The 20,717-nt window shown below is 33.9% G+C and overlaps 1 protein-coding gene across 4 annotated transcripts in view; it reads right to left on the minus strand.

Annotated features, from left to right (window-relative positions):
* The window catches only part of RTN4 (reticulon 4), a 74,502-nt gene that overhangs the window by 22,139 nt on the left and 31,646 nt on the right, over nucleotides 1-20,717 (minus strand). Inside the window, exon 1 of one of the 4 annotated variants that reach the window (XM_045549612.1) lies at nucleotides 11,859-12,274. The exons of the other annotated variants lie outside the window; for them this stretch is intronic. Within the exon in view, the coding sequence (XP_045405568.1) occupies nucleotides 11,859-11,892 (34 nt within the window). The 5' untranslated portion in view covers nucleotides 11,893-12,274. Of the gene's footprint in view, nucleotides 1-11,858; nucleotides 12,275-20,717 lie in introns of those variants that run through there. 4 annotated transcript variants of the gene reach the window in all.

Raw genomic sequence — 20,717 nt, forward strand, 5'->3', positions numbered from 1 at the left:
ATACAGTAATCAAGACAGTGAAGTAGTTGCACAAGGACAGATAGATCTGTAGAATAAAACTGACAATCCAGAAAAAAAACGTACATTTATCGTCAACTGATTTTGACAAGGGCGTCAAGATAATCCCATGGGGAAGAACAGTCTTTTCAACACATGGTACTAGACAACTGGCTATCCAAGTGTAAAAGAATAAAGCTAGGCCTCTCTACCTTGTACCATATATAAAAACTAATTCAAAATGGATCAAAGACCTAACGGTAAGAGCTTAAACTATAAAACTCTTCTAGGAAAAACAGGTGTAAATCTTCATGACTTTAGATTAGGCAATAGTTTCTTAGCTATGACACCAAAATCAAAAACAACAAAAGAAAAGCAGATAAACTGGACCATATTAAAATTTAAAAACTTTACTGCTTCAAAAGACACTATCAAGAAAGTAAAAAGACAATTTGCAGAATGGGAGAAAATTTGCAAATCAAATATCTGATAAGGGACTTATATTCAGAATATATAAAAAAAAACCTTTTACAACTCAACAGCAAAGATAAATAACCCAATTAAAAATGGGCAAAGGATTTATTTCTCCAAAGATATACAAACGGCCGATAAACACATGAAAAGATGTTCAACATCATTTAGTCATTATGGAAATGCAAACTAAAACCACAATAAGATACCACTTCACACACACTAGGATGGCTATAATTAAAAAGATGGACAATAACAAGTGTTGATAGTTGGCAAAGACTGGAGTCCTCATAAGTTGATGGTAAGAATGTAAAACTCAGCCACTGCGAAAAATAGTTCCTCCAAAAGTTAAACAGAGTTACCTTATGACACAGCAATTCCATTCCTAGGGATTTCTACCCAAAAAACAAGAAAACCTATGTCCACATAGACACTTGTACATAAATGTTCATAGCAACATTATTCATGATAGCTAAAAAGGGGACAACCCAAATATCTATCAATTGAACTGATAAACAAAATATGGCATATCCATAACAGAATATTATTGAGCCATAAAAAGAAATGAAGTACAGTAGTCCCTCTCCCCCATTTGCAGTTTCCCTTTCCATGGTTTCAGTTTCCTGTGGTCAACCACAGTCCAAAATAGTTGAGTACAGTACAATAAGATTATTTTGAGAGAGACCACATTCACATAACTTTATTATAGTACACTGTTTTAACTGTTCTATTATTTATGCAGTTAATCTCTTACTGTTAATCTTACTGTGCCTAATTTACAAATTAAACTTTATCACAGGCATGTGGGAATACAACTATATATATATATAGGGTTTGGTACTAACTGGTTTTAGGCATCCACTGGGGATCTTGGACTGTATCTCTGACAATTAAGGGAGGACTACTTTATTGATACATGTTATGACATGAAAGAACCTTAAAAACATATGCTAAGTGAAAGAAGCCAGTCACAAAAGGCCATATATTGTAATCATGTTTATACAAAATGTCTAGAATATGCAATTCTATAGAGAGACAGAAAGTAGATTAGTGGTTGCCAGGGGCTAGGACAAAGAGGAATGATAGGGAGTGACTGCTAATGGGTATGGGGTTTTTTAGGGGGTGATGAAAATGTTCTGGAAGTAGATAATGGTGATGGCTGCAATGTATTTTGTGAATTTTGTGAATATACCAAAAATCAATGAACTGTACATTTAATTAAAAAATACCTTTAATATGTTTCTCTGCTAGATTGTAAACTCCAAAAGGGAATGTCTGTCCTACTACCTACTACGTCCCTCAAAACAACTAAACTTTCAATAAACATTACTGTTTGATTAGAAGGAATGCATATTTTATGACAGTTTAAGTCACACACTAATTCTAATTAATTTATTCAAAATGTTTCTACGCTTTGGACTTAACATTTTATTTACACTATTTTCAGATGTCTACATTTATTAAATAACAAATTAGAACACTTTCAGATAATTTATAAAACAAACATTGTTAAACAGGCTTGTCTGCCCTTACTAGCTAGACCTTGAAAGACCAATGAATGAATGCCTTTCATCTTTATGAAAGATGAAATGATTACCTGCATCATTAATGTTTGCAGCACTGTTTGAATAGTGGCCAGATTATTCCTAAGAATAGTAACATTTTAATTAATTTTCAAATTCAAATAAAGGACACCTTTAAAAAAGAACTACCAGGTCACTAAAATGTTAATTTTGGATTCCTCTGTAATCACTTTATTAGTTCTCTTTTTCAGTGAAGAGTTTAGTGGCTCTTTATTTCTGAGAAAGTAAAATTAAGATAAAGGGATTGTATTAATCACTTTTTTCTAAATTATGAGAGTTTGTTAAAATATAAGTGTTATTATACAAGGAAAGCTTACCTTTTCATGGTCCCTCCAGTCTCCTATATTGCAGAATAAAGTGTTAGTCATGCAAGGTAACCCTACTGTGGCCTCAACTTTGCTCTTATATAAAATGTTTGTGAAACATCCTTTCAGAGATGTGAGATTAACAGTGCCTTTCCTCTTACAACTGTGGGGAATGCTTAGGAATTACTAAAATAACACTGATATTTTAACAAACTCTTGTAATTTAGAAAAAAGTGATTTACTCACTGCAGTCCTTGCTGACTTTTGTTTTCAAAATAAAAAGTAAAAAATCTTTATTTTGATTGTGTTTTTTATACAGTGCACAGAACAATACCATCTTTATCAAACTAAACTTTAATTCAAAATAACTCAGTACACTACAATCTTTTCTTTAAAATAAAACTTCTGGCCCAATGCAGAGTAAGAAGAGTTGCCCACATTTGGTAATCACAAACTGTCATCTGCCATAGCTAAAAATAGTGATAGCCTGCATGCTTTACATACAGAAGTTATCCACAAAGCAACCAACCTCAAAATTAACTTAAGCTCATAAGTATCCATTACTGTTTAACTTTACCATTCAGCCTCACTCATCACCGAAATGTCTTGTCAGATAAAACAATCCAGATCAACTCCAGTGCAAAACTGCAAATCTTAATACAGAATTTCATTAAGTTAATGTTATGAGTGATGTTGGAGAATTGCTAAAGAAGACTGACAGTCTTCAACAGGCACTTCAAAATATCTGGCCTCAAAAATTAAGAGGACCTCCTAGTTAAATAAATAAAACCCTTGAACATTTTTTATAAGGGGACATTACATGAGATTCCCTGTGAAATATTACCATAAAGTAAAAGATGCCATTTTGTACTACTATACAATTTTGTGGGAAAAATTACCTTCCCCAAAAGCCTGATTCACCCTCTATTTATTCCAAGAACTTATGCACAGTTATGATTATAAAACCAAATTTTGTTGGGGATAAACTAAAATAAACTTATTGCCATAATTGTTGGTTTTGTATTTCAAGATAAAGTCGTTTTTTATTTGTAGCATAATCAAATATCAAGCAGAAGTTAAAGTCTCAGTCAAATCTTCTTCCCTGTTATTTACTAAGAAATTCGGGTTCATTAAGTGGTCTTTTTCCCTATAAGCATCTTCAAGTAGAAAATGGTTCATTATGTTGCAGAAAGGTAAAACCCATCTATGCCTGTTGCCTTCTAAGGATAATACAAATTAAGATAGAGAGGTTCAACCATCACCACACATGCCTCATTTACAAATTAATTAAATTCACCAATTTACTTCATTAGTTCATGTAGTTTTCAATACTTCTTTTAATCTCACACTCTACTTCCAGCTTTATTAGGAGAAAACAAAACCAAACAAAAAAGAGCAGAAAATAATTCTAACTTCCCATCTCCAATTTTTCTAAACCATAATAATTTTCCTTTCACAGAAGGGAAAATCATTTCCATTTTCTCTAAGGTAAAGCTAAATAAAATATCTTCCCTTTAAAGTATGTTGTACATACATATTCCAAGTCAATGATTCTCCCTACCTGTATCAACTTTATCTTCAGTTGTAACAGATATAAAAATAAGAACTCTTCCAAAGACAAGTCTATATTTCTGATAAATTTTTATTAGCATGTAGTTATTTATTTTAAATTAGTGGAATTGATCAAGACCTACACAAACAGAAACCTAAGATGAGAAAATAAATTTATCCAACAAATACATTCTTTCAATTTTACTTTGTTGGCATTCAAGCATTAAAAGAAATAGGCACCAAACCTTACAAATATGAAATCACTGCTCAAAATCCTCTTTTCTACTAATCAAAACTAAATGGAAAACATTCTGTCCCGGAAGTGTATAAACTTGAAAGGCTTAATACCCGGGGAGGGGCGGGTGGATGGGGATTTGGTGCTCAAAGCAAATTACTACTAGTTCAAAAAACAAAATAAACTTCACTAATAAGTAAACCAGCTTTACTTCTATAACTCTATATGCATATTGTGCATACAGTATAAATGATCACTGAATAAATGGATAATAGTATAGACAATGAAACAAGGTACAGTATTCACATCATGGGCCAGAATAATCTATTCAAAACTATTTTAGATTATTTAGATGGAAAAAACAAATGAGTGTATACAAAAAAGAACAGTTGTAATTCCTCACATTCTAGGGAATATCAGAATTTTGCTAAGTCTGAGAGTAGAAATTTCTAAAGCTATCTCAATGCTCAACTCTTATCAAAAGACTTGCAAGGATATCATTAATATTTGATCATTTTTTGGTCCAGAAGTTGCTTTGAACTCCTTAAGTAAATACTATTTAGAATAAATAAGATAGTGGTGATATAGCATTCGGGGAAAGACAATACAATAATATTTTAACGTCTATCATACCTCACACAAATGCATACATGGTAGTTGAATCGAAGAACTTTGCAAGTCATGAAGATTTTAAAATATACATATGTAGACACATATACCCAGTAATATGTCAGCCTCATCCATGATAAAGCAGAGAAATAAATAGAAAATTTAGGCTCACAACACTGCTCCAAGGATGCAAAGAAAAGCACTGGCTAAATTAAATTTAACAACATCCTTTGGCCCAGATTCTAGCAACATACAGGATCAAGTGAATACAACTGGCCCTCCGTATCTACGGTGGGGACTGGGGGTGGGGAGTGGGGTAGATGCTGGAACCAATCCACTGTGGATACTGAGACCACTGTATATAAAAAGGAAATCTAGGGGTCGCCCAGAGAATAAACTTAAAAATTCTATTCACTACTTAAATATTCTTCCGGCATTCAAGCATGTAACCCAATCCTTAAGAATGAGGAGAAATTATTCCCCTGGCCCAGGGAATTCCCACCTGTACTAAACAACTAACCACATCCAACCTTCTTCCATGACTAGTGTGATAGACTACTGCTTTTTTTTTTAAATTAATAATTGCAGAGTGAGGACTATACAAAAGAAATATATACCATGTTCAATAAGATGCCACAGCTAGATGATGCATGAATAAATATCAAGCCACGGGTTATTTTAGCTTTTATATTTTTCAATCTTTGGTTGTTCAAGTACAAATATAAATTGTTAAATAAAGGCCTCATGCCACTAGCTGAGGTCCTGACAAATAATTTAATCTCCTTAGTTTTCTTGGTTTCCTTATCAATAAAATGAGAAAGTTGGCATAAATGACTAATAGAATGCCCAGTCTGCAGGTATCATCTAAAAATCTGAAGTTATAAAAGTTCCTCAATTTACTTACTTGATCCTTTAAAAGGGGGGAAGGTAGGGAATTCCATGTCTAATTTCTCCCACTTGAAAACACATTAAAAAATTTTCTAAAAACATATGTATATCACAGTCAGAAGTAAACCTGCCTCAGCATTAAAGCTCTCAGACTCTCCCTTTTTTGAGAAGCTATGCAGAGCCAATGAGGACCCCCAGCTGATGAAGCTACCACTGTTTTCTGCCTTCAAAAAATTTACAGGCTGGAAATAGAGTCAAGACATATATGTATAAATAACTCTAATAGAAGGTACAAAGCTAAAACCAAGAGACGGAAATTCTGAGGAACACTGGATTACCTCTACCTGGGAGGATTAGTGAATATATCAGGGAGAACTGGGCCTTTGATAAGTACTACTTGGGCAAAATAAAATGGGAAGAAAGGGCATTCTAGATAAAGAGAAAAACATGAGGAGACAGAGAGAGATCCTGTCTCACAGAAAAAACAAGGGCCGGGCGCGGTGTTTACAGAACAAGTCCTTCAATGTGCCTGGAGAAAAGGAGTAATGGGAGATGAGATTATAAAGGTTGGGACCAGGCCATGGAATGCCTTTTGAAGTCCAGGATAGACTATATAAACTTAATTTGAAAAGTAAAGGAAAACCCCTTACGTGCCATGATTAGAGCTGTACTTCAGGAAGATTAATTTTTATTTGGCTGTGACACACGAGATTTAGTAGAAAGGCCAGTTAGGAGTCCTGGCAAGGAACTAGGAGTACACACACTTTGGTAAATAAAGAAAATAGGCTATTTCCAACATTGCTCTCACTACTTAACCATACAAGACTATAAACCATATGTAGGAGAAAACATTTGCACATTATTCTTTCTTAATATAAACCTGGTTCTTATCAAGTAACTTAACCAGTTAACACTGACAAAATAGCTATCTTAGAGTTACAGCTATCAGAAATGCATATCTACTATTGCATTAGCCACAATTCCATGATACTCCCATGCATTGTTCAAAATAATTATTTGTACTATCTTTCTGGAAGGCAGTTTTGCAACATGCACCAAATCACTGGATTATTACCACAATCTAGCAATTTAAAAATAATCATGGATAAGAACAAATATTTAAATTCAATTATATTCATTTTAGAATTGTTTTTACAAGTTGAGTATTCCCTATCTGAAATGCTTGGGACCAGAAGTGTTCCAAATTTCAGATTATTTTGGATTTTAAAATTTGTACATGCATAATGAGATATCTTGGGGATGGAACCCAAGTATAAACATGAAATTCACTTGTTTCATCTACACCTTATACAACATAGCTTGAAAGCAATTTTGCAAAATTTTTGTTTTTTCTTTCTTTCTTTTTTTTTTTTTTTGAGACAGTCTCGCTTTGTTGCCCAGGCTAGAATGAGTGCCGTGGCGTCAGCCTAGCTCACAGCAACCTCAGACTCCTCTCGGCTTAAGCGATCCTACTGCCTCAGACTCCCGAGCAGCTGGGACTACAGGCATGCACCACTATGCCCGGCTAAATTTTTCTATATAGATTTTTAGTTGGCCATATAATTTCTTTCTATTTTTAGTAGAGACGGGGTCTCGCTCTTGCTCAGGCTGGTCTCGAACTCCTGACCTCAAGCAATCCATCCGCCTCGGCCTCCCAGAGTGCTAGGATTACAGGCGTGAGACACCGCGCCCGGCCCTTGTTTTTTCTTTGAGACAGGATCTCTCTCTGTCTCCTAGGCTAGAGTGCAGTGGTGCCATCATAGCTCCCCAACCTCAAACTCCTGGGCTCCAGTGATCCTCTTGCCTCAGCCTCCCGAGTAGCTGGGACTACAGGTGCACACCACCATGCCCAATTAATTTTTCAATTTTTTGCAGAGACAAGATCTCACTCTTGCTCAGACTGGTTTCCAACTTCTGGCCTCAAGTGATCTTCCTGCCTTGGCCTCCCAAAGTGCTAGGATTATAGGCGTGAGCCACTGTATCTAGCTTTGTATAATATTATTTAATAATTTTTTTGTATAAAACAAAAATTGTGGTAAGTACTTATATGTGGAATTTTCCACTATGACACCATGTAGGGTAGTCAGAAAGTTTCAAATTTTGGAGCACTTTGGGCTTTAGATTTTCAGGTTAGGGATACTCAATCTTTATTTATAATAAAACTTTAGGAATAACTTGATTATTTAATTTAACTACATGGGATTAGAATACTGTGGTCATTAAAATGATGTAGACTATTTAAAAAATAAAAAGATACTTCCCCATTTAACAGAGGAAAAAGATTAAAGAAGAAAAGTTTTAACACCCCCAACCCACACACCCTATTAGAAATATACCCCAAAACCATTTTGTGTGAAGTGATAGTTTTATTCTACCTTCTAAGTTTTCTACAACACATGCGTATGTAGTGAAGCACTACTAAACCAAGATCTAGAAGAGTATCTAATGAATGCCTAAATATTGAGTTTCAGCTAAATTTAGAATTAAAAGCAGGGGCCTTCCTCCAATCAGTAGGTCTCATAATTGGCTTATACCAAAGTTCCCTTCTCAGCCATTTTTTGTCATTCCCAAGGAGAAGCAAGGTATTTCAAGCACCAAGACCCCTGCTCCTCTCTACTGAAATGTCAGTATATATACATACATCTGTATTCACACACTCAGCAACCTTAAGCTATCAAAGAAATTAAAAGTGGCTTATCACAAGTAAATATCAGGAAGCCCTCCAAGAACCTCTGGGAGGAAGTATGCTCCAGAAATGGTCCAAAGCCAGTTTGTCTTGAGGTATAATTAAATTGAATTTTAATGCTAGAAACATTTCTTTCCCCATCCTACAGAAACTGCTCTCAAAGGTCACTTATGGCATGTTAACTGCCACATCGAAAAAGCGCTGGTAACAATAACAGGCCATGTTGTACCTACTCCTAAAATTTAACAGGATCCACATTCATTTCTCAATCTTCGTATTAACTAGCTTCTCTATGGCATTTAATCACCCATTCCTTCTTGAAAATTCTCTCCCCACCTAGTATCAGTGAAACTACACTATCCTGCTTCCTCATCTTTGCTGGTGCCACGTATCCCCAAATGTAGGTTTTAGGCTGTCCTATCTTAATCTTCAATTATTTCTATGCAAACCTCCTAACAATATTCATCTGCCTCACTTTGCATTTGACTCCCAATTCTTTATCATTAAACCTGTCATTTCTCTACACCTCAGAGATATTCTATCAGCACTTCAAACTGAAAGTGTCTAAAACCCAACTTCGCATCTTTTCTATCTACTTTAGCTCTGTTCCTAACATAAAAGCACTATGGTTGCCAATGTTTCACTCAACTCCCTCCCTCGCCCTCATCATGCCAAATGTCAAGTATTCCTTCCTTGAGTTTCTCAAATCTGTCACTTCCTTTTCATCCCTATTTCAGGCCAAATTCAAGCCTATCACCTTTAAATCTAGGCACAAGTACAGTCATTCTCTCTGGTCTGCCTCTAGGTTCTTCTCCAATTAATCTCATACAGTACCCTAAACCAGTCTTTCAAAACTGCTATCATTTATCACTCCTTACTTTAAAACTTCCAAAGTCTTTTTCTTTTATGATAAAATCCAAAACCCAACATCTTCTGCAATCTGGCCCAGGGTATCTTTTCATAAAACCAGAGAACCTCAAAACTAGAACCCTAGCAATCATGCATACGAAGAAGCTGAAGACCATAAAGGGTAAGTTTCTTACTCTGGCCAAATCAAAATATACCAAAACTGAGATTTAAAAACCTAAATCAGTGTTTCCCAAATTTTCCCAATTATAACATGAACTACAGCAGGATGCTTAATATACGGATTGCCAGACCCTTTAAAATCTGATTTGGTAGGTCAGTATCTCAGTCAGCACTTTGTATTTTTAAGAAGCACTAGATGATTCTCATCTACAGATAACATTAAGGAAACCTGACCTAGATCTTCCAAATCTTCTATATTCTTTGACCACACCAATCTTATCTTTTAACTATTGTCCTATATATTCTATTCTATCCAGAAAAGTTCTATTCACTGTCTCAATTATACCTTTTCAGTGGTTACATCATTCTCTCACCCCACCCAAATCCCCAAGCCTGTACATTCCTTCCTATTTTAAGCTCTTCAAAATTTTTTGACTATCTTAATTTATCAAAGTTTTCATATAACTCCAATAATCAAATACTATATAAACTTCATTTGCCATTAAGTATCCTACTAAGGAACAGAAAATATGAAGAATATATAAAAGAATACAAATTACTAATATTGGTGTTAGCCTGAAAGATCAAATGTCTTTATTACGAGTTACTCAGCAAACAAACAAAACCAACCACTTTTTTAAAAATATTGAAATCAGAGCATCTCTCACTTCCATTATACTGTACGGGGGGTGGAGGAAGAATGCAGTAGAAAATAATATGGGCCTAAATATATTTTTAAAATTTACACCAGATTATGTTCCTTCCTCTATTGTAATATATTTTTAAATAAGGAAAAATTCCATAGTAGCTGCAGCTTCTCAGTGATTTCCAATTTAAATGTTACTGTATAATCTACAACATTAACCCAACCACTGAATCTAAAAAATAAGTAAAGTTAGTTTAACTGACCCAAACAGCCAAGACAAGTAGTAAAAAATACTAGGCCATTCCACTTACATACAACTTGATTGCCCAGAGACATTCAGGAGTAAATCTGATTTTATATTTGGTGTCTAAAAATAATCAAACAAATCTCTGATAAAATATGAACTACATTGGATCTTAATTTCTCCTATCTCAAAATATCCCTAAATTACTTCAACAAGGAATCTCAAGGTGTTATTAAATGGCCTATGATTTAAATTATTAATATAGTGCCTTAATAGTTGCAAAATGAGCCCTGACATGATTTTTCATCTATTTTTAAAGCCTATATTTATTGCGTTGTTATCACTAGTATCATTTTTACTTAGCAAAAGCTACAGCATAACAATTCATCTTTCACTTTGTAATGCTAATAGCTAGAAGGATGAAGAAATAAAAACCCTTGTCAAGTTGACATGTAAAGAAACCATAAAGTTGAAAATCCAAAGCTGTATTGTTTTCTATTCTTTTTTAAGTTGCAACTTATAAAATCCTCTTACATCTCAATACGAACTCAATCTTAAACTCACCTTTTCCCCACATCTTTACTGAACAAATTTTTAAAAGGATGTTGTAAGCTACTATAATTATTAGTTCCACATATTGCTTTTAGAAACATTATCACCAACCCTGCTCTTGAAGGAAATAACATTTTTTAAAAATTATAAAACTTGAATGTAGCCAGAAAAAACTGCTTATGTGGAATGTCTATTTAGGCTACTTAAAAATAGCTCTAATAATTTTTAAGACAGTTTATTATAAGTGCTCAGATATAAAGCCTACCGACCTTTTTTTTTCAAAAAAGGTACCTTTAGACACCTACATAATAAAACATTTTAAAAATAGTCATTCCAGTCGGCATTTTACCACTTATAGGCTTAAATTCTTACACAATGATCCACTGAGATTTGAAAGGATCTGGGCTTTCAAGGGGGAGGAAAAGGGATCAAAATTACTGATTGGTTATTACAAGGACAAAGGTTAGAAACTTAAATATAGACATGCACTTACAACTGTGTAATTATACTGTGTATAATGTGAACGATTTCAAGATATACATGAATATAATCTGATTAAAAGGCAGCTGATAATAATTTTAAAGGTTCAAGTCAGATTTCCAAAGAAGAAAAAGAGGCTTATTGCAAAATGCAGTACCTCGCTACCTACAAACCTTTGGATAGAATTTCAACTACACCAACTAAGCTTTTTATAAATTCTTAGTCACAGAAAATATGTCATTATGAAATACAAAGTTTATCACACAAAGTGACAAATAAATGAAATCTGTTAGACCTATATTATTTACAATATACAAGATTAAAGAATAGGAAGGACCTAAACAACGATAAGACTGAAAATACTAAACCAATGCCAGTGAAACAGAACAGCATGACATTTTCTAGTATACAACCAAATGTAAAAATGCATACAAGATCGCTGTTTTAATCCTTTAGCCTTACACCTTTCATGGGTTTCACTTTCGATCCAAAATGTATCTAAACTGGAAAGCTTATTCACAGAAAAATATAACTGTTCACATATAAAAACTGAAGAAATAAAAGATTAAAAAGCAGATATACCCTTATCCTTCCAATTTTTCTTCTGACCGTCCATCTCTTGTCACAATCCGCCCCTCCAGCTGCAATTATCAATTATGCATACCAACAGAAAAGGTGTAACTGCAAAAATCTACTCCCTGAGACATGAAATATCCGTTTCCTCAACCGAAGTCTGCAGTCTCCTCTGCTGCACAACTGCAGCAAGGACTGAAGTCACCTGACGTCTTCTGGGTGTGGAGCAGTCTGACGCAGTGCAATCTGTAACTAGGCTACTAATACTCAGGCATTAATGCCTTCCTTCTATCTGTTGATCGTTCTAGTCATTTGCTTGTTGCTCATACCAAATGGAGCTGCATTTTCAGGGGGAGGGGCAGGCTACCAAAAGAAAGGAAAAGCAGGTTTGTTCTTACAGCAAAACTAACCACTTAATATATCTGAAATGACTTAAAGCCATATGCAGTTTTTTTCTTTCTTTTTTTAAAAACAGATGGTTGAATTATTCTGCTCGTTTTCAGTTTAAAACTCTAAAATTAATGGTTACTCAATAAGGTAAAAATGACTGATCCAAACAAGGGTAATCGCTTAAATTTCAAGCTTGGGAAATGAGTCTCTTTTTACTTTCTCCTAAGTTTATTAAGGCTTAAAATATTCAGCATTTTGCACCCTAATGAGGGTATGGGCAGAAAAATCACAGTCAAAATATTAATGTTTTTTGATATATTACTTCAATAGAAAAAAGTTTTCAATTTCAGCAATCTAATCTTTCTAATCTCTTTTCTACTCTTTTATAATTATGAAAATCCAGAGACCTACAAATACACACTTATTCTTAATCATCACCTGCTCCAACTCAATGTTTCAATAAATATTTATTATATACCATCACAGACACTATTAATAGATTCTTAGCTTGGGGAAAATATTCATGTGCTAATTATATCATTTGCCTTGCAAAAATTACATAAGAGCAAACAAATTTTACTGATAAATATAAAAACAAATCTAGCATTTAGCATTTCTAAAATTTTTCAACTTTATAAAATGGGCATTCATTCCAGTGCAATGTCTTTACTAATGTTCCACAACCAGTTTACCTGATGTTAATATATGCCTAAGCAGAAAAAGCAATAAATAATGACAAATGAGCTAAAATATTTAAAAATGTATATGGCCAAAATATTTAAAAATATATAGCCAGCTACAATGAAATAGGGATAATATTTTCTGGAACTTGCTATAAAAACTGTATGGACTGCAAAAGCCTGCAAAATCCTTAATATCAGAAGTGGCCTGAAACCAATGACTCACTTCTTTCCCTATTTGCCTAACTCCAAACATAAATAAAGCAAAGTAATTTTTAAAGAGAGCCCAGTATTTTCAGCTCAAGAGTTAATATTTAACTTTAAACTTTATTCACTGAACCCTTGCATAATGTGATATTTGAGTACCCTGTTACCAAGTCATATCATGGCCTGGAAATGTCTGTGCTCTTTGTGCAACAGTTTGGAATCTCAAACTATTTAGTAAGTACAAAATACTTCCAGGAGAGTATTTTCTAGTAACAAATCCCTTAAAACCGAAGGCTGAAAAATAGCATCAGAAGAAAGTACTAATACAGCACCCCGACACTATTTTGAAGTCAGAGATGACTACAACAGGAGAAAAAAAGGTTTCTTGAAATAATGGTATTGGTCATTTATACTACTCACATCTTCTGTGGTTATCTCATTTGGTCTAACAATGAAAAAAAAAAGGTATGAGAGTGGCAAGAACGTGTAATAACACATACCCACTATGATATTATTTTTAATACATATACATGTTTTTGTCCACAGTTCCTGGGTCCTAACTCTCATAATAACCCTTGTTCCTGTAAACAGAGAGCCTCTCTGACCTTCTGCACTCCCTTTCACTTACTTGCCCATTTGGCAGGACTCTAATCTGATTGTGGGTCATAAAACCCTCATTTCAGAGAAATACCCTGGAGGAAGGAATGCTGCTCAGAGAGGCCAAGAAGAATCAGAACAGACAGGTCTTACTAGGTTAAGGTCACACCCTTTTTGTCCAATCACATTTCAACAGGGTTGTCCATGCTTCCATCATGGACAACCAATGAAATCTCCATAAAAGGCCCAAAGGACAGGGTTCAAAGAGCTTCCAGATATCTGAACACGTGGAAGTTCTCCCACACCTCACCCTATGCATCTCTTCACCTATATCATTTATAATATCCTTTATAATAAACTGGTAAATGTGTTTCCCTGAGTTCTGTGAGCCGCTCTATCAAAATAATTGAACCCAAAGAAGGAGTCATGGGAACCCCAAACTTGTGACTGGTGGGAAAGGGGTGGTCTTATGGGACTGAGCACTCAACCTGTGGGATCTGACCCTGTTGCCTAGTAGTGTTGGAATTGGAGGACATCCAGTTGGTCTCTGCTACAGAACTGATTGCTCGCTTGGTGGTGGAGAGAAGTCCTACCCCCTACATTTGGTCATAAAGTCTTCTGTGTGGATGACTGTGTTGGTGTGAGCGCAGAGAAAAAGTGGTTTGAATGTTTTTCACAAATTCCCACTCATCTAAACATTAAACATACTTAATAGCATCCCTGGCAGATTAATAGGTCCAAATAGGAGTCTATAAGTTCCATAAGCATTCCTACCCTATATAGCGATAGCTAATTCATTTTTACTGTCTTTATAAATGTACAAGGAAAACTAGCTTGTGGGGGGAAAAAAAAAAAAAAATCAATCAACTTTTTGCCCATTTCTTTCCTAGCAAGTTTTTCAACTAGAGTTAAGTTTGATAAGCTAAGTAAAAAAAAGTGTTTAAATTTGAAAAATTGATGAGACAAAGTTTTTAAAAATGTAAAGCCATAGGGCTTTGTTTATTGTAAGCATCATGAGTTACTATATGCAAAAGGCTTTAGGACAGTGCCTGACAAAAAGTAGGCACTATATAAGTGCTATTTACTATTATTATGGTAAAAAAAAAAAACAGCCAGCCTACAAGGGAATAAGACATACAAGACACATCTAAGAAAGTTCATATATTAAGTCATTTAATTCTAAGCAATAACCCAATAACTTTTTATTGGGTTAACTGAACTGTCGCCCATCATACAAATTATTGGTCTTGCTGTATATATAGTTCTATTATTCTCCAGCTGAGAAAAATTTATATATACCTAGTTTATTGGTCCTATTCCAAACTGAACCCCAACTTAATGGGTCAAATAAAGGAAGGACATAAATATGTCAAAAACCTACCTTTATTTATTTAGTTTTCCTTTTAATACTTCATGTTTTATTTAAAAAAATGAAAAATTCAGGTACAATTTTCCAATAGAGTACATATGTCCCAACTGGCAAAATGACATTCTGATTATTTAAGATGGGAACCTATTATCCCATAAAAGTAAAGGCTCCCAAAGCAGAGGCCACAGAAAACTCATTTATAATGCATGTAAATAAAACTGTTATCTGAATTCTAGGCCCTGTTGCATATTGTGTGTATGTGAAAGGGAGTGGATGGGGGAAGGAACAAAGTATTCTCCTTTTCCTGACTTCAACATCAGACTTAACATAGAACTTTTAAAATAAACTGTTCAAATTTCCTATTTGGCAATTCCCCACTCCTCAGTGTCCATATCCCCAGTAGCCCCTTGCCCAAGCAAGACAAAACCAAAGATGAAAATCTCCCCAAGCATATCCCTAACTCCTTTACAAAGGGTACTGTGTAACTTACCTATACTGTTTCTCTTCTCACATCTCAAACTAAAACTCTTGTTTTCTTAGTGCAATTACCTCATATATAGGAAAATTATGATTAAATCCATTACTATATGACAAAAAGACTCTCAGAAACAGTGTTTGTATGTATGTCAGAAACTGTATGTATTTTTTTTTTTTTTGGCTTGTATCTAATAGGCAAGATTTCAGTAGAGAGCTATTCTAGAACAGGCAGCAAGCACGTAAGCCATAACAAGTCCACCTCAGCCAACTCTTCTAAGATATTCCTTTCCCTTTCTTTTCTTCTTCTGCTTCTGAGCTCAAGAAAAACAAGCTTTTGTTTTCTTTACAATATTTAGAGACACAAGAGAAAGAAGGTAGGGAAGAAACAGTCATTTGGATTGAAGTACTACTCTTTAAGTTAGAGATTGCTTATACACTGTTGTTGATAGCTAAAATAATTATTTCCATTTTCCAGCCATGGATAATCTTCTTTTTAATAAAAAAAATTATAGCTACACAGTAGTTTTAAACTTATTTTAAAATTTAATTATTCTGAGTTACACAAAGGTATGAAATTAAAAATGTTTCACTACTGAAACGTATTAAGCAATTAAAAAATCCTACCATATGCTGTAATATAATGCCCTCTATGGACTAAATTACAGTACTTCAACATAACTACAGTACTTCAACATTAACTACTGAATTAAATCTTAAGAAATGGAGAAAGACTAGTCTAGAAAAATCAACAACAATACAAGTTAAAATGGTAAAGTCTATAAACAATTTCACATAAGCTGCTAAAAATGAATGCTAAAATCCATAGAGAAAGAAATTGAAAGTGATATTATTCAATGAAAACTAAAAGCTGACCTCCTATATTATAAAATAAATATACAGATATCCCTAAAGAGCCAAAGCATCTTTAAATTCAGAAGTCGAAAATTAACAGTCATTAGGCTCTGAACAGATCTTTTTAAACTTTAATGTTTTTATTGAAGTACATAGGTTCAGGAGAATATTTAAGGTCATTTCATAATGTTTATAATAACAGCATGATTCAAGCATTTGATTCACTACAAGATGTCAATATTCAAAATAGTTAATAAAATTATTTTTAAAGTCATTTGTTAGTGTGAACCATATCCACAGCTCACTAAATTTCTCTCTCCAACTGAATTTATTCTATATGGTCAATTATAGATCATCCCATAGACCTGATTTTGTATCTACAACACTAGATGGCACCAATACCCACGGTCTACAGTTGATCACTCAAGCCACAGGGGCAGTATGGCAAAGGCTATGCTCTCAATTTTCTGGCTCTTCCATAAGATTGTTACCGGGCACTAGGGAACTAGATTGGAGTATAGGAGGGGAATAGGAAAGCAACTCTGCCACCAAAACCACATGTGGGATAAAATAATCTCTAACCAGAATCCAAAATCAATGTTAAATAGATAAGAATTAAATGTAAAAATAAAACTATAAATAAGTACATTAAAAGGTATACATTTTCCTTTGTGAAAATTGAAAATATCCACTAAAATATAAACTAAAATAAAAATCTTTTAGAAAACTGAGGGAAAACTGTAACACAAGAGTTTATATCCTTTATATAAAGAACTCATAAAATCAGAAAAAAATGAACACCTATATATAAAAAATGGGCAAAGAGTATGAACAAGCAAATCACAAAAGAAATACAAATAGCTAACATGTTCACATTCACTGGTAATCAAAGATCAAAATAGCAAAATGCCACTTGCATCTATCAAACTGATCAAGGTTTTCTAAAAATACCACATACAGACTGTCTTGGAAGAATAATTAAAGAATAAGTCATAGTAGGTAAATCTGAGAAGGTGCACTAGTTGGCTAGGCAACAGCGAGAGGAAGTATTACTATCATACTTTTTGAATTTTGTATAACGTAGAAATATTATCTATTCCAAGAAAATAAGTAATATCAATTGTTGGTGACACTAGGGAAATGGGTATTTTCTCACTCTGTTATGGGGTAAAAATTAGTGAAACTTTTCTGGTGGCCAGTTTTGTTGAAATTCTTTAAAATGCTCATACCCATTGACCCAGGTTTTATTTCTAGTAATTTATGGCAAACAATTCAGGGAAATGCTACATTGATCTTATCCAAAAGGCAGAGGAGTAAGTTCAGAGATATGTAAAACATATTTAAATATAAAGAGGTTAATAACAACAGTATTATTTATAAGCAAAAAAGTTAGAATAATCTAAGGGTCCAACAACAGCAAAGTGGTGAAATTACAATATATCCATACTAAGCAACACTAAATATTAAAAAAAAAATCAATGAGCAATAGAATAATAATTAAAGACACAGAAATGTTTGCATTGTAGGAGATTGCTGAATTGTCTAAAAAGCTTATAAATATATAGAATGATCCTAATCTCATAGAACACTTTATTACATTCATAAAAATACACATATGCATTGAAAAGAGACTAGAATAATATATTCTAAAATATTAACAATTATATTTGGGCAATACGACTACAATTTTTTTTTTTTTTTTGAGACAGAGTCTCGCTCTGTTGCCTGGGCTAGAGTGAGTGCCATGGCGTCAGCCTAGCTCACAGCAATCTCAAACTCCTGGGCTCAAGGGATCCTACTGCCTCAGCCTCCCGAGTAGCAGGGACTACAGGCATGCGCCACCATGCCCAGCTAATTTTTTCTATATATATTTTTTGTTGGCCAGATAATTTCTTTCCATTTTTAGTGGAGACGGGGTCTCGCTCTTGCTCAGGCTGGTCTCAAACTCCTGACCTCAAGCAATCCACCCACCTTGGCCTCCCAGAGTGCTAGGATTACAAGCGTGAAATGTTTTTATGTGTTTCTCAAAGTCGTACAATGAGAATGTATTATACTTCAGACTGCTCCACAAACTGACCTCACTGATAGTTAGAGCAAGTTCTTGGGAGAAATTCTTACTACCAAAATTACTGAAGTTCAAATAGGTTAAAACATTTGCCAAAGGCCATGCTGCTAATCAGTAAAAATGCCAGGATTAGAATTCAGGTCTATAAAATACCCCAAATTAAGTCTGTTTAACCATATTATATTTAGTGGTATCTTTTATGGTACATACTTATTTTCAACCTGTATTGCCTATAGTAAGCACTAAATAAATCCTAATTAAATAATGTCACCTAAAAAATAAATATAATCATTACCTTTATTAACAATACTCAGGTTCCAATTTAGCTACATTGTACATTTACTAGTAGCCTTCTAGTTAAAGGTATTCCTACTGTTTGTTAAACATTTTAATTTTTCTGAGTACTTAAAGTTCTTAACTTGCACCAGATCAACTCTTTACCATAATAACGTCCAACTAAAAACTGTAAGTGTTCTAAATATATGTGCTCACTAAAAATATATTTTAACCAAAATAGTAACCCTTAGTATCTACAATACTAAAGTATTGTAAGTAAGTTAAGAAGGCTCAAAGGCTATATGGTAAATTTTTAAAATTAATAAGAAAATATCTTAAGTCATAAAAATATCAAAAGAATGACCTCATTCATGAATATATATGTAGGTATATGTAAGTTTACAAAGAATATTTTTCAATTCTTTACCTAGATAACTGGGCCCTTTTAAAGTGAGTTCTTTTACTACGGCAATATTACTTGCTTAATTCTGGATATCACATAGTTTAAGTAAAATGAACAAATAATCAACTTGTGGTTGATTTACACTTTACTCACCAATAGTTCCAACAAGTCGGCAAGACACAATCTATATTTTGATTATGAACTGAAAATATTCTGTGCATTAGTGACAAATCAAGCAACCAGCAAACAAACATTAAGCAATCACTATGATGAAATGAAGATCTCAGTGGTTTGGATGGGAGACATTAGCATCCCACATTAGATGGCCTACCTACCAACAACATAAACAGGTAACAGCTGTCTACCACAATAGGTTTATTCAGTGTCCACATGGAGGCAATAGACTGTTACCCTAATTCTGATATCCCTACATATGGAAGAACCCATGAGGAAATATAAATGGCAACCAACTTTCTTGACTTCTTCAAAATGTGTTACATTGCTTAATCATCCCACATAACAGGTTGTGATAAAAAGCAGCAGTCTGCTAAAGTTAGGACAATGACTGCTCATTCCAAAATGGGGAAATAATTGAGAAGGGGTCAAAACCTGGGTTGGAATCACAAGTTCTTCATCTGCTGGAAATATTAATAAGATCATCCTTGTGGAATCAGATAACAACTAATATAAATCAGAAGCCCAAAGTCTGGAACACAATAGATCAAAATTATTGTGCTTATCACATAATTTGTTATGTAACCTTGAGAAAGTTACTTAACATCCTTAGATTTCAGTTTTATTGTCTATAAAACATTTCCTTCTTCCAGATTAAATGAAATGAAGATGTGAAAGTGCTTGGTGCTTAGATTTTCCATAAATGGTGGTCTTCCCTTTCCAGGTAAAATGAGAAGCTTCTTTTCTTAGCCTTTTAAAATTCTCAATTATCAAATATTCTAAATGAGGAGGGAAAAAAAGCTGAAATAAAATTGAAACAAATGAACCTGACTGTATTTGAAATTAATATTATAACCACACTGAAGGTGGGGAAGCAAGGAAGAGGGGGGAAAATAATCTAAATAACTTGTGAATAAGATATTGACTATATACATTTAATCTTAAACAGGGTTGCAGCGTGGGGATTTGCAAAGAAATCCTGAGCTCTTTTATCAAGTTAATTTATTATAGTGACATGAGAAAAGCATCTACAACTATTTTAAATGTATTACAGGATTGAACAAATGAGTACATGTATTGGTGATAAAGGTGCTCACACAGTAGTAATATTCTTTGGGGGTAGGCAGGTTGGGGGTGGGTAAACTCACAACTAATAGACACGGTGAGCATCGTCGGGGGGAAAGAGCACATCTCAAATCATGGTTGGCATGTGGCAAAGTCATAACATGAAACCAAAATGTTTGTACCCCCATAATTTCCTGAAATAAAAAAAATTAATAAAATAAATAAATAAAAGCAACAGAACAACAACAACAAAAAAGAACAGAAAAATATGAACTGAGGAAAAAAGAATGAACCCCATGGAACTGGATTAGAA

Source organism: Lemur catta, chromosome 4 (assembly GCF_020740605.2).
Source record: "Lemur catta isolate mLemCat1 chromosome 4, mLemCat1.pri, whole genome shotgun sequence".
Classification (NCBI taxonomy): domain Eukaryota; kingdom Metazoa; phylum Chordata; class Mammalia; order Primates; family Lemuridae; genus Lemur; species Lemur catta.